Source organism: Falco cherrug, chromosome 6, assembly GCF_023634085.1.
Source record: "Falco cherrug isolate bFalChe1 chromosome 6, bFalChe1.pri, whole genome shotgun sequence".
Classification (NCBI taxonomy): Eukaryota; Metazoa; Chordata; class Aves; order Falconiformes; family Falconidae; genus Falco; species Falco cherrug.
The window spans coordinates 25405925-25419219 of NC_073702.1; the positions used below are offsets into that span (position 1 = coordinate 25405925).

General features: G+C 41.5%; 1 protein-coding gene across 2 annotated transcripts; it reads right to left on the reverse strand.

Annotated features, from left to right (window-relative positions):
- Positions 1-952: 952 nt before the first annotated feature.
- On the reverse strand, positions 953-9302 carry RNASEH1 (ribonuclease H1). Of its 2 annotated transcripts, XM_055713867.1 has the most exons (8): positions 9118-9299; positions 8911-9035; positions 8352-8546; positions 7701-7800; positions 7168-7222; positions 6005-6089; positions 3483-3607; positions 953-1378 (listed from the first exon to the last, which is right to left on the reverse strand). In XM_055713867.1, the coding sequence occupies exons 1-8, from the start codon at positions 9225-9227 to the stop codon at positions 1301-1303; spliced, it is 873 nt and encodes a 290-aa protein (XP_055569842.1). In that variant the 5' UTR covers positions 9228-9299; the 3' UTR covers positions 953-1300. The 2 variants fall into 2 exon arrangements, with proteins under 2 accessions (XP_055569842.1, XP_055569843.1); XM_055713868.1 differs by lacking the exon at positions 8352-8546 and having other exon boundaries at positions 9118-9302.
- Between the last annotated feature and the right edge of the window lie 3993 nt (positions 9303-13295).

The window sequence follows — 13295 nt, forward strand, 5'->3', positions numbered from 1 at the left end:
TACAAACGAAGCAGAAGGCAAACTGATCAGTGCACTACCTCACCCCAGACAAGCTTCACTGTGCAGTTTTGGATGACTGAAAAAAAACCTCACTTGTCTATTAACCAATAGCTCGCTAGTTTCCTCATTCCATAGCTATTCACGTGACTAAATACATTAAAAACCTCTTACTTCGCCACAGTAAAGAGGTTATAACGCATGAGAACTGTTAAGGACTCAAGCTTCAGCCGCTCTATCATGCTGCATACTCCTTTGCACAAATTTTTTTAAAATAAAAATAATCAGTGCCTTCTAGCTTAAGTTCTACTATCCAGTGGTGAGGGTACCTTACAAAAGTTGACAATGTACCAAACCCGTTTGCTCCTCCCGTATACATACATAGAAAATAAAACTATGTTGATTACTGGTAATTGCTCTCTAACTCAAGTGCACATTAGTCATTCCGTTAATCTCATCATTGACGGGAAAAAATGAAGTCATACACTTGACATCCAGAAGATCTGGAGATCTTGTTCCATTTCAGATAAAACTACCTTTGGGACAACACTGAAGAGGAACCAACAATGCTAATGAGAACCAGTATGCATAAAAACATGTTACTTAATGGAAACAGGAAGCCACAAACAAAAAGCTTGGACATTAAGCAGATAGAGAGGAGATCAGTAAAAATTAATTGTTCAAGATTTCTTGTGATCTGGATTTTTAGTTTGTTTATGCTACCTTATAAAGTAAGCAACATTACAAAGAAATCTCTGGATGTTGTAACCGATGATACTGTGAGGCACAGGTGAGTGTCACAAGCCCATCTGTACAGCAGTTATTGCTAGTACCAGAACACAAAGCATATTAATGAACACCTCCGTGTCAGGTCACCGACCTCTTGCCAAACCAACCACCCCAAAGTCCCCCTGCCTCCACCCACTCTGGGCTGCTAATATATACCTCTGTACAAAAAAAAAAAATATATATAATTTATTTCACTAAAAGTAAGATACAGAACACTCAGGATAAAGATTTAATATTACTTCTTCAGATGTCTGTCTTTATGCTGAATCTAGAAGACAGCTAAAAACACTGACTGCAGCCCTTCAGCAAGATGAGAAAAACCAAACACTTGATACCATCAACTAAATATTGACTCGACTGTAAAACTATAGAAAAAAATGTGGGTTTTTTTTCTCCCAGAATTTGGTATATTTAACACTTCAGGCCAGAAAGAAGTATAGTTCAAAGTCCAACTTTGTGATATTAGTTCTTTTCCTCCTGCTGCAACAATCTCTAGTCCCAGTATGTCAGGACTTTATTTACTAGCTCCTTCTCTTGCTAGTCTATCAGCTTCTTCATTTCCGTGGAAGCCAGCATGACCAGGAACATGCATCTGTTAGGACAAAGGTATAGCAGTATTAGAGATGAAAAAAATAGTAATAATAAAAAACGTCAAGAAAAAAGTACACACATGAAATTTGATCACACAATACCCTTTCATTCACAGTAGTGCAGCACCCCCTCCTTGGAGGCCCCCTCCTCACATTTAGTCCTTACCTGTTCCTTCCAGGAACGTTCACAGACTCCCTTACTCTAGGAAAGTCTTGCCAAATTGTGAAAATCATCTTTATGGGAAGCAGTAAACTGGATAAGGTCCACCTAACCTAGGCTAGCCTTTAAGACATGCAGACAACAGCTCCAACTCAAGGTTCCCACTTTCAGAAAAGAGGGAAAAAACTATCTGCATTCAGTGCTCAAATGAAGTTAATCTTTTCCCGGAAAGCCAGAGACCTCTATGCCATTAACAGCCTTGGTGATTACAGCACTCACTTAGGATACAGAAACTGAAAAGAACCTCTCTATTTTCAGCCCTGTCCATCCTCCAGTTAGGAACTGAAAACACCTTCAATCCTAAGCCCATCCTTGTCAGAAGTAATGGTGGACGAGTGTGTGGGAGGAAGGAGAGAAAGAAAATGAAGCTTGCTATCTGACAACATCTGAGGGGGACAAGCGTGAGATGTGTGCGAGACTATTAGGTTTACCCAGCAAGATTTTAGTACCAGGTGGGGGGCTGTAGGGATAGCCTCTGTAAGAGAACACCAGGGGCTGCCCCCACATCAGAGACAGCCAGCTCCAGTGTACCTGCTGCAGGACACAGCTGAGCCTATCAGCAAAGCTCTGTGGTATTGTATTTAAGAAAGGGTAAAAATGCTGCACAGCAGGAGTGAATTTGAGCATGTGAGAGCAACAGCCCTGCAGCCCCCCAGGTCAGTGCAGAAGGAGGGCAGGAGGTGCTCCAGGCACCAGAGCAGAGATTCCCCTGCAGCCTGGAGCAGATAGCCATCCACCTGCAGCCCTTGGAGGATGCCACACCTCAGCAGGAGGATTACCATACTAAAAGCATACGCATACATTGCTCCTCCTGAAATAAAAATCTTCCGAAGTTTAAGAGATCCAGGTGTAAGAAGTGTGTATAAAGCAACATTTTTTTATTATTATGTAAAATACTCTAAGGACAGCTGAACTTTGGTCTTAGTTTTCAGTTTTTACACTTTCTGCTCCTTAAAAAAAAAGGAATAGTTATGTAAGATCTAGTCAGCCTTCAAATTGGAGTCGCCAACTCTGAAAACACAAAGGAACACGAATGGAAGAATACCTGCAATAGATTTACCATAGAAAAAGCGCGTATTAAAGAGCTACATCATCCTGTCTTCTGTGTTGTAAAGACAGAAGCCCAGTAAACATGCTATTAGCACCCACAAAGCCAATGGTACAGAGATTTATTTCTATAATCAGAAGTCTTATACCACAATTAAAGTAAAATTTAGAAGGAGGGGAGGAGGGAAGATATCCCCTACAATGTTTAGCACTGATGTTCAAGTTTACAGAAAACTAAATTTTCCCAGGAATACTTGTACAGAAGCTGTATTACTTCTTTGCTGGACAGCAAAACAATTTAACACTTACAAACGGGTACTTTAAAGACTTTTCTGTGCCCAGTATTCTTGGAAAAAACACAGTTAAGGTACAGAAAACTAGAGTTAGTTTATTTGGGGTTATGCTCCCTTAGTTTTCCCAGTTTAAAGACACTTATATGATTAAGTTACACCAACAAACCAGCACCTAAGGAATTCTGAAAAGCAAATCCAGAAATTCACCTATGACTCAAAAAGACAGGTTAGATTTCCAAGAACAGAAACTTCACCTACTAACAGTACTCATGAACTAAAAATAATTATGGCAGGCATTTTTTAAGTAGTAACGAGAGACAGAAAACGAATATAAACATGCATTTTAATAAATAAAACACTGGTTCCAAGAGGCCAGGTTATGCTGCTTACTTGCTTTAAATAAAACAAGCAACTTCTCTGTACTTACAGTTTTACTTGGGGATAGGCAATACTATGCTTTATCGAATTCTTAATTATGGTCATACATGGAAGTTTTTACAAGAAGCATGTTTTAGATGTCATTAAGAATAGAAATGCGGTGCTTACCCACTGAATTTCTATGTCTTTTGATAGATTATCAAGTCTTTCAAAGTCTTCTTTATTTATTACACTTCCACCTGAACTTGTTCTCCAGCCATTTGTTTTCCAGTTGTCAACCCAGCTCGTAATACCTACACAAAGGGAGCATCATCATAAAAATGCTATTAGAGAAGCCAGTACGGATCAAGATGCAGCAAACAGCCTTTTAACAAGACATTAACTCTATACAAAGTCTCAGGGAAAGAACCAGAGACACAAGATATTCTTGTTTGGTTCTCCCCTACTGTCTTTAAGAACTGTATTTTTCCATTGTTACTTGAATTACCCAACCATGTTTTCCTGAACAGGTATTTAAAGTCTACAATCTTATATAAGCATTACACGCAAAATACAGACATAAACTTCAATAAACGGAAGCTAAGGATTTGCCTGATGGTACAGTAAGCTAGAAACAAATCTACACCTTTGTCTTGAGAAACTGAGGAGACACACATACTACAGGAAAAAACGGATGGCCACCTGTCTTACAGCCTCTGCACACTGAACAGAATCCTTCTGAGAAGGACCACATAAGCAAATTTCTACAGAACAAGATTTAATATTCTGGCCATCCTTTGCTGGCCAGAAAATTTACTACATTACTCCTTAAATAAGGATTTATTATTTTTTTAATATCTTTGCCAGTGTCAACAATGTAAGACATCCTTAATGCTTTCATAACAAACAGACCCAAACCAAGTAGAGAATCATTGATCTTGCACACAAAACTTCCTAAAAACCAAACCACATCCATTTATGCTTAACTGCAATCCTTCTCTGGTATTTAAAAAAATAACTCCTAGACACATTCACAAAATAACTTCCATTAAGCAAGAGTGGATCCTGCACCTCAGTGACCCAAAACGCAAGAGCAAACTGCAAGCAAAAGCAAAGACTAAGACATTGCACCTACAGATTTTTCTTTTCCTTCCTCATACTTAAGTCTTAGGTTTAACAGGAATTTTATCTCACACAGCAACTTTCTCTCCTTCATAACAGACAAGATGGTATACATTTTTCTCCCACAAAGCAAAAAGAATAGAATAGAAAAGATAGAATGCTTCTATCAAAAACTAAAATAAAAAAACAGCAAGAAAAATAACACAAAAAACCACACACATTCTGCACCTATAGGAAGTGCTATATCTAAATCTTTTGGGGAAAATAAGCTACTCAAACGAGAGATTTAGGAGATAATCCTTAGGGAGAAGCAATGGAGAATTCCTTTAGGTTGTTTCATAACATTTACTGTCCCTTCCTCAACTTACGAGCTAGAATCAGGAGGACAGAGCACAAGTCCTTGATACTTTTCCCATCTGGACAGAACATCTCTCACGCACACGCAAGCTAACAATTTGAAACAAGCAGCAAATGACAGCTCATACTCCTTCCTTGACTAGCAGTCACTCGCCCCTACTCAGTAGCCTTCTGTCCTTTCTACGGTATTGCTACTCAAGGTGACATCAGTTTTTCCAGGTAAGTTTTGCTTAACTCAAGTCTTAAACATGAGCCACCTGAAGAAGTTAAAAAGAAATTATGCTCTTTCTTTCATACTTCTGCACTTTCAGAAATCAGGGGGCTTCTGGAATGCAGAATGACTTATTTGGAGGAAAAGATATACAGATTTGTAACATACAAAGCATTTATTTGCTTTATTAATAACAAGCAACAAAACAGATAATTACTACCAATGTTAGTGCTCAAGTATTACAAGTTATGCTAAGAACACAATACTCACATTCCACCCCTACCCCCAAACAAAAAAAGCATGAAAGCACTCATCTAATTTTCAATCAAGAGTTGCACTAAGTTTTTGTCTAATATTATTTTTAAAAAAATTATCTGGAAACAGCAAACACATGCACTCCCTTTCTAAAAATGTGGAATACAAAGAAAAAACATACTTCTGTAGTTCCAAATTATCATGGGAATAAAACCTGAAGATCTTGGGGAAAGAGGAAGAAGTTTTATTCAGAAATTAAGTCTTAATAAGGAATAAAATTAATTTTCCAAATCTTCGGATGAAGGTGAAACTTTAAATACATACTCTGCGCACGTGAAAGCTTCAAGTGTAGTCTACACGTAAAAAGTAAGGAAACTTGAATGTACTTCATGTGTACATTCAAAACACCTACAGGGTTACTACACCAACTTCCAAGTACCTTCCCGAGTACATCCTTAACAAAGTATATATGAACATTTTATATAGACTTTGTGTCTTACTGAATGCCTTAAGACAAAAATCCTGTAGCTACTTCTGTCGGCCTTTACTGTAACAGGCACTCTGTCTCTACTTCTATTTCATGCAGTTAGCAGGTGATCCCTGTAATATTCTGAAGTTTTTCCCCAAGCAGTCACAAGTATTGAAGTTAGATGTTCTCTTTCCTATATTCCTCTCTCCGGGACTCAGTGTGTTCTGCAGGTCTTCTGTATTGAAACAGCATACAGTGTGTCTTTAAGAATCAGGAAAACAAAAATCATGAACTTACCATTAATAGTGAACTTGCTATCAGTGTAGATAATTAGTTTCCTGATGTTTTGACTCTTAGCTTGCTCTATCGCTTTGCAGGCTGCCTTAAGAACAGTTCAGAACAGGATTTTGAACACAAACAATTAAAATACCAGCAAAGTACCTGATACTAACAAAGAATATTAGTATAATCTTGACATCAATGAATATCAATGTGCTTTAGAAGAGAGGTTCCCAAAATTATGCATGCAGATGACCCCTTAATGAAACAAGCAAACAACTAGCCGCTTCAGCTTCACCAGCAAAAAACCCCAAACCATTCTGCTACTCAACCCTGTACTGAAGGAGTAGCTCTCTGCCCCATTTTCTAACAAAGCCTTTTGTCAACTGCACACCAAATTTCAGGCATTTTCTCCGTAACTCTGAGCAAGAAAGATTCATACTAGTTCCAAGGGCTTGGAAAGCCTAAAAGGTTTTTGCTTTTTTTGGTGTTATGATACATAGTAAGAGGGAGAAGTGGCTGGGTCTGGATGTAGAGCTGAAAAGCTCTTCAGTTTGACTCTGGCACACCACCATCACTCTGCCTGTATGCCTCACAAAAATGAACTACTTGTACTTTTTAAGCAGACCAATTCCCATTTCAGTTCATCTCCGAACACACAGTGTAAGACAGCAGCAATACCTGAACTAAATGAGGCAAGAAGGGAAGACTAAAGCTGCTGCTGCCAACAGAAGTTTAATTCAGAAGTAACAGAAGTTACTCCTGAGAGCCTAGAATTGTTTGTTATAGTTCTCTAAGGAGTATGATACTCTGACCCCACTTACAAATGGAAGCCTCTTAACTGCTACTCAGCAGCCCTCACCCCAAGGTCTGAGACACATATATCAACGCAAAGGATACCATATAGGTTTGAGAACCATGCTTTCCTAACACAAGGCTGTTTTAAACAGCTGTACTTGGCCTGATGATATTTGGAAATCCTCAAGGTGAACTACCTTGTTCAAACCCCATAAAGGTCAATAAACGTGAAGAGAACGATTTGTTTCAAGTCATAACCCCTGATGCTTTGTGCACTTCCCTCACAGCTCCGTAACTGGTTTCTGAAGGCCACAGCTGAAAGAGTCAGGAGTGTGCTACTACAGTCTAACATGCAGAAGCATTCTAGAACATTAACTACTCACATGTATTTCTGCTCTTTGATTAGTCTGCCGTCCAGGAAGTCTTTCACTGGTATTTCTGTGTCCAAGGAATGAATACTAGATTAGCTACCCCAGATATTCAGGATGGCGTATAATGACTACATATCAGAAAAACAAGTGCAAGGGAGCTACTTTTCTTTTCATACAGGAGGATGAATAGATACTCTAGCTCTAACTTCCACCAGTATAGTGCAACCTGCAAATTTGGACATGCCATCAGTATGCAATTTTATTTGTCTTCTGTGCAGACCTACACCTATTTTAAAGCTCTCTGCGTCACTTGAATTATAGCTTGAGCCCCTAAAAATATTATTTCCAGTTGATTTTCCCCACATTTTTAGCTCCCAGAGAAGCTGATTTATCTTTTCCCCTCAGTAACTCATTAGTCTCATAGCACTGTCTTTATGAGTTTCAACAGCAGGGTTTCATATTCAAAAGGAGGCTGGTATTACAAGTCACACACGAAATAAACAATAATGTATTAAAGAAAAAAAACAAACCTTTCAGCTACTTACAAAGGGTGTCCTGGTCCCCAGTAGACACCTATTCCAGCACGTGCCCTATTACGTCCATTACCCGAGCAACAACCATCTGTATAAACAACTGCAAAGTCACCTACAAAAGAATTACCAAAAGTAGCTGTTCAACCACTCTTTCAAGGATGTACACTCTTTAAGCAAAAAAAAAAAAAAGTTTGCCAGCAGATTAATCCCCAAAAATGGGAAAAATCCCCAGAGAGCCCTTCAAGAAGTTAACTACAGAAGCCATGTAAAATAGTAGTGAAGAACACCTGAAGTTCCACTGCAGGTTCACACTCTCACTGGTGTCAAATTAGTCAGCCTCAAGAAGCACCTCTACCCCAAGTTCCATATTCTCATTACGGTTCCTGTCTTCTTCTGCCAGCTTTAAAGCTTCCCAGCTACATCTCTGTATTTAAATATGGTCTGTAATCCAGACCCACATAAAATCACAGAAATTACACAGAAAGACAATGGGAACAAATACATTATGGTGCAGACGCCCATTTTAAGAAGATGCTACGTTATGCTGGGCCTGATGCTGCCATACACAAACCTCCTGAAAAGCTTTCTAATAACTACACGTTTTTACTTATGGAAAGAGTGCAACGAATTGAGCAGAATTACAGGAATAATGGAAGACCTCACCCATATATGAAAATTTATCTTCACTGACTGTTGGTGCTGGGCATATTTCCTCATGTTTTACACGCTTTGCAGCGTGTTCTTCGTTTGTAGACTGTTCATACGGCCTTTTGCATGTATTGCAGCACAAGGTATTTATTTCTGGTTCCTCTCTTTGGCTACCACTTTCCTGCCCTACAGCTGGAGAACCGTGTGCCCCTTCCAAACAAACAAACAAACAAAAGATTAAGATAAAAAGATAAAAAGTTCAACTGCATACAAGATCTATTTGGACTGACTGCTTCTGAAGACACTTCTTACCACCTACTAGCAATACTGTTAACTGACACCACCCCAAGCTACTCTGCGAGAAATATTATAGCATAGAGCAGTCATTTGTGATCCCAGATCACACTGAAAGAGACACACATGTGTAACAGCCCTTGAAACGGGCAGGGCACAAGGCACGTTCTCCGAGCCCCTACAGAAGCACCCCCGTCCCCCCCGCAGGCCGCTCCTCCCTCCCGCCCCGGCGGCGCGGGCAGGCAGGAGGCGGCGGGGGAGGCCGACACGGCCCAGCTACCTGCCGGCTCAGGCTGCTGCTGCCCCGGGAGGCCGGCGCGTACGAAGGCCCAGGCGTCCTTCTCGGTGGCGAACTTCTTGAAGCTGGCGGAGGGGAACTTGTTCACCTGCTCCTGGCACTCCGCCCTGCAATACAGGGGCGGGGGTGAGCCTGGCCCGGGGCCGGCCCGGCGGCGGCTCCCCGCGCTGCCCCGGCCGCGGCCCTCACCAAGTGCGGTACACGCCCGTCTGCCGCCCCTTGCGCACCGCGTAGAACATGCTGTCGCCCTTAGGGACAAAACAGGAGTGACTGAGCACCGTCACCAGCCACCGCAACATGGCGCGGCGCAACCCCGCCGCCACCCGCGCCCTCGGCCCACCCCCGGCCGCCACCGCCGCCCGGACACCCCCGCCGCAGGCCCCCCCCGCGCATGCGTGGTGCCGCCGCGGGAGGCGGGGCGCGCTGGGGCTTCCCTACGGGCCGCGGGAGAGGCCAAAGCACCACAAAAGCCATCCGAATCAGATTGCGCTTGGGTGGGCACGAAATGGATGGGGTCTCAGCAGTTTAAGGCCTCAGTGAAGAGGTGAATGAGGCCCCACGGGTGGCCTGGGCCGAAGCTGCCCCCGCCGGCCCGGGTACTGGCCCCTGCCCTGCGGCAGCACTCGCTGCCGCCTGGTCCTCAACTGGTGTGAAAACGGAGGGTGTACACCACCTGCACCGTCCTGCATGACCTTCTCGGCTTGACAAGCACTCGAGGAGGGACTGTCACTGGAAGATGGCACCAAGACAACGTGTTTGGTACATCCAAAAGTCTAGAGCTGAAGAAGGTCGTTGAGCTCATTCTCATCCCACTGTTTAAATCAAGGGCTCCTGGTAAGCACGTTCCAGCTGAGCCTTGTACCGCAACAGCCTGTGAAGTCATGAGAACCGCCTTGTCCGAGCAGATTAAGGTTCAAACTGTTGCCAGCTGCAAGCTGCTGTGGCACACCCTCATATCAGGACTGTCATGTACCTGGAGACCAAAGCCAGGACGTCTGGGTGCCTTCACTGAGCTTCCGATGAGGTCGACCTACAGCAGATGGGGGCACAGGCACGACTGCTACCAGAAACAGCCCAATGTATACATGCTACAGCATTTTCAGTTGCTGGGTTCTCCTTGTAGCTCTAATATGGGCATTATTGCGACAAAGCCAGCCTCAAGATGCCAAGAGCCATAGTGTGTTGCATTCAGATTTACAAGGGTGGCCTAGTAAAATGCCAAGAATGCAGAACACTGACGTTAATTTTGCCTTCCATTGCAAAAACAGCAAATGGTTGCAATGTTACTGTTCATATCGGTTGGATGACACCTCTAAAAAGCAAAACAAAACAGAAAGAGCTTATGCATTTGACAGGCCTTGGTAGAATGCAGAAACAGTTTGGTCAGGGTTATATCAGAATATAATTGCTGTGTTTTTCTTGCTTCTTCCAATATATTAATGAGACTTCATATTACTCTTACTTACAAAATGCTTATGCCTGATTTTCTCAGATCAAGATTATTTACATTAATTATCTCTGTAAAGGTTTCCACTGAGACTCTTGGGCTTTTCACTACTTCCTGCCTGTGATATTTTTATTTTATTGCTCTTGGTTAGCTTTTCATTTAATTATCTTTTTCTGTAGCAGATGGATTTCTTGTTCCTTACAGGTTTACAAATCCGTGTTAGACTTAGTCTTCTTTGGGCAACGCATACTAAAGAACCAGCAAGCAGTAACTGATGGGGAAAGAAAAGACTTTTTTGTTACACTCATTAATTCTCTGGTTGAACAGATTCATACATCCAATTTACATGCAAGGACTAAACAGTAACTCCTGCTGTCATGATCAACATGCAGAGCTCAGATTCAAATTAAAAAAATATTTTTTTTTAAGTCCACTGAGTACTATACACATCACTTTGATTGCTTTTTCTCTCAGTTGATAAAACTGAGGCTGCGTATAATCAGCCAGCCCTGCCTACCTTTACTGCTGCATCTCCGTTGTTGATTTTTCCTTGCTGTTGTGGTGCAGTGGGAGGAGAGATGGATCCCTTTCCTCATGTGACTGCTGGTGTTTTTACTATTGTGGCATTTAGCACCACTAGGCTAAGTGATACCTGTGTGCTTGCTTCATGGTACTGGCTCTCTGGTTGCTGTAGCACTAGTGGATTTGTGGAGTTTTTCAGTCAGCCTGGGGCAGAGAAGGGGTTTCAGGCTTTGTAACTCACAGTTCCACAAAATGAGTGCAAAGGCTTACCAACAAGTGAACCATTTAGTTCTCACCTGCAAAGCTGAAGAGTCCAGTCACAAAAGCTCTCCTCATCTGAACAGAGATAAACGTAAATATATACATGGATAGGACTTTAAGTGGGTTTCTTAAATGATTTAGCACTGGTAATCAATGCCGCAGTTGCACATGGTAACCCTGCATAGCCACCATAGAATAAGCTGATCAGACATACAAATTAGTCAGGTTTTGCCAAACCAAAGCTTGCACAAGCATTTTTGCTACCACAGCTGACGTATTGGGAATGAGCAGCTAAGGAAAAAGAGAGGAGAGCAAGTCCCCCTGTTGTGGTGGAAACATGGTGGCACCATGTTGAATGAGAGAGGTCACTGAGCCATGCATGGCCTGATGGTGATCATTCCTCTCAACACACTGCACTATAAATTCAGCCGTGTTTCACTGTCCCCATATTCAGCTTATAAAGAGTCCTGTGTCATTACCCACACCCCACCCCTCAACTAAAAATTGTTTATTAATTTATTAACATATTTTCTTGGTAGTCTTTCTGTATTTATAACAGACAGTCTGTAATAAAAATAGGGCTTAATATATGTAGACAAAAAAATACACTCATCATTTTAGTAAGGGCATGTGTCTGTAGGACCTTTTCACTTAAACTCACTGTAAATGTTAGCTGATTACTTTGTCCCACATTAATGCGTGTATACATTAGGTAAGCATTTCAATCTTCTTTGATTTAGCTTGAAACATGTTTAACCATAATGTGGTTCCCTACATAAGCTTTTAAAGCAAAATCTGATGTGACCTGAACCAAGAGTTTCCTATTTAAAACGGACTTTTTAGGTAGGTAGGTCACTAGGCAGTCCCTTCATCTACAATCCACTGCAGGTGTGGGTATCCAAACTTTGGTGTGGTTATGCAAGCCTCTTTCAGAGAAGTGAACTAGTAATAGACTCATTTTTGCTTCCTATTCTAATTACCTATGACCCTGACAAGTCTTGCCTTCTGTCTCTGTTTCTTCCACTTATTATATTAAATCATGTTATTCATAGCATCATGAGGCCTTGTCCTGCTGCTGTTGGGATACTCTTGCAACACACCTGACTAACATATTCTTTCCACTTCTTCACACTGCCCATTCTGAGTCTGCATGGCGTAAGAACCATATCAATTATATGATTTCGTAATTACATAACTTCTTTTAAGAAGTTATCTTCCACAGTGATTCTTGAAAACATGTCAGCTTCTTTGGATACCAGACATTATTGATTGGGTGAAGCCCACACAGATCTTAACACTCGGTGTCCTTTCCCTAATGCACAGTTGCATGTCAGAAAGGAAATATGTCTCTACACCTTCTCTCATTGCTCTTACGTAGCATCCTGGTCTATTCAGTAGCACTAACAGCATGGAGATGGGAAGCTGCAGGTAGTCACATTGCATTTTTATTTCTTCCTTAGCACTCTGACCAGTCTGATATTGATCCATTTGCACACCACCTATTCTTTCTCTCTCTTCTAAAGGATTTCACAGTACAAACTCAATGCGGACTACTGGCCTGCTGAGATGATTACTTATCTTTCTTTATTTCACTCTTCAATCAGATTCTCACTGCTGTTGTTTAGTTAATTTCAGATCTCTATAAATACTAATCCTGGCCATCAGTATGAGCTGGGCAGTTTTTCCCATTCTTTGAATTCATGCAAGGGAAGAACAGTGACTTTGGAGAAAAATGGGAACTAAGCAATCTGCTTTTCTAGCTATCATAAATTTAGGGAAAAGTCCACAAACATTAGAAAACATGATGGGCTGCCTTCTGCAGATGCTAAGGTGGTTTAGATTGTCCGGGTTTTGTTCACAAGAGGAATTTTATTACTCCATTACTGGTTTTTTAAGTAACAAACTTTACACACACTGTTACATAGTAATAGTGACTGTGGTATTACAAACCGAAGTTACTGGATTTTTTTAAAGTAGCAAACTTTACACACACTGTTACATAGTAATAGTGAATGTGGTACTACAACCTGAAGTTGACAGCTCTTAGGGTTATTCAGGAATCTCAGTGCAGAACCTGCACTTCTGCGTCTAACCTCTCTGGACAGTGTCTGCGAAGAGCTGAGCGCCTGCCTCTGAG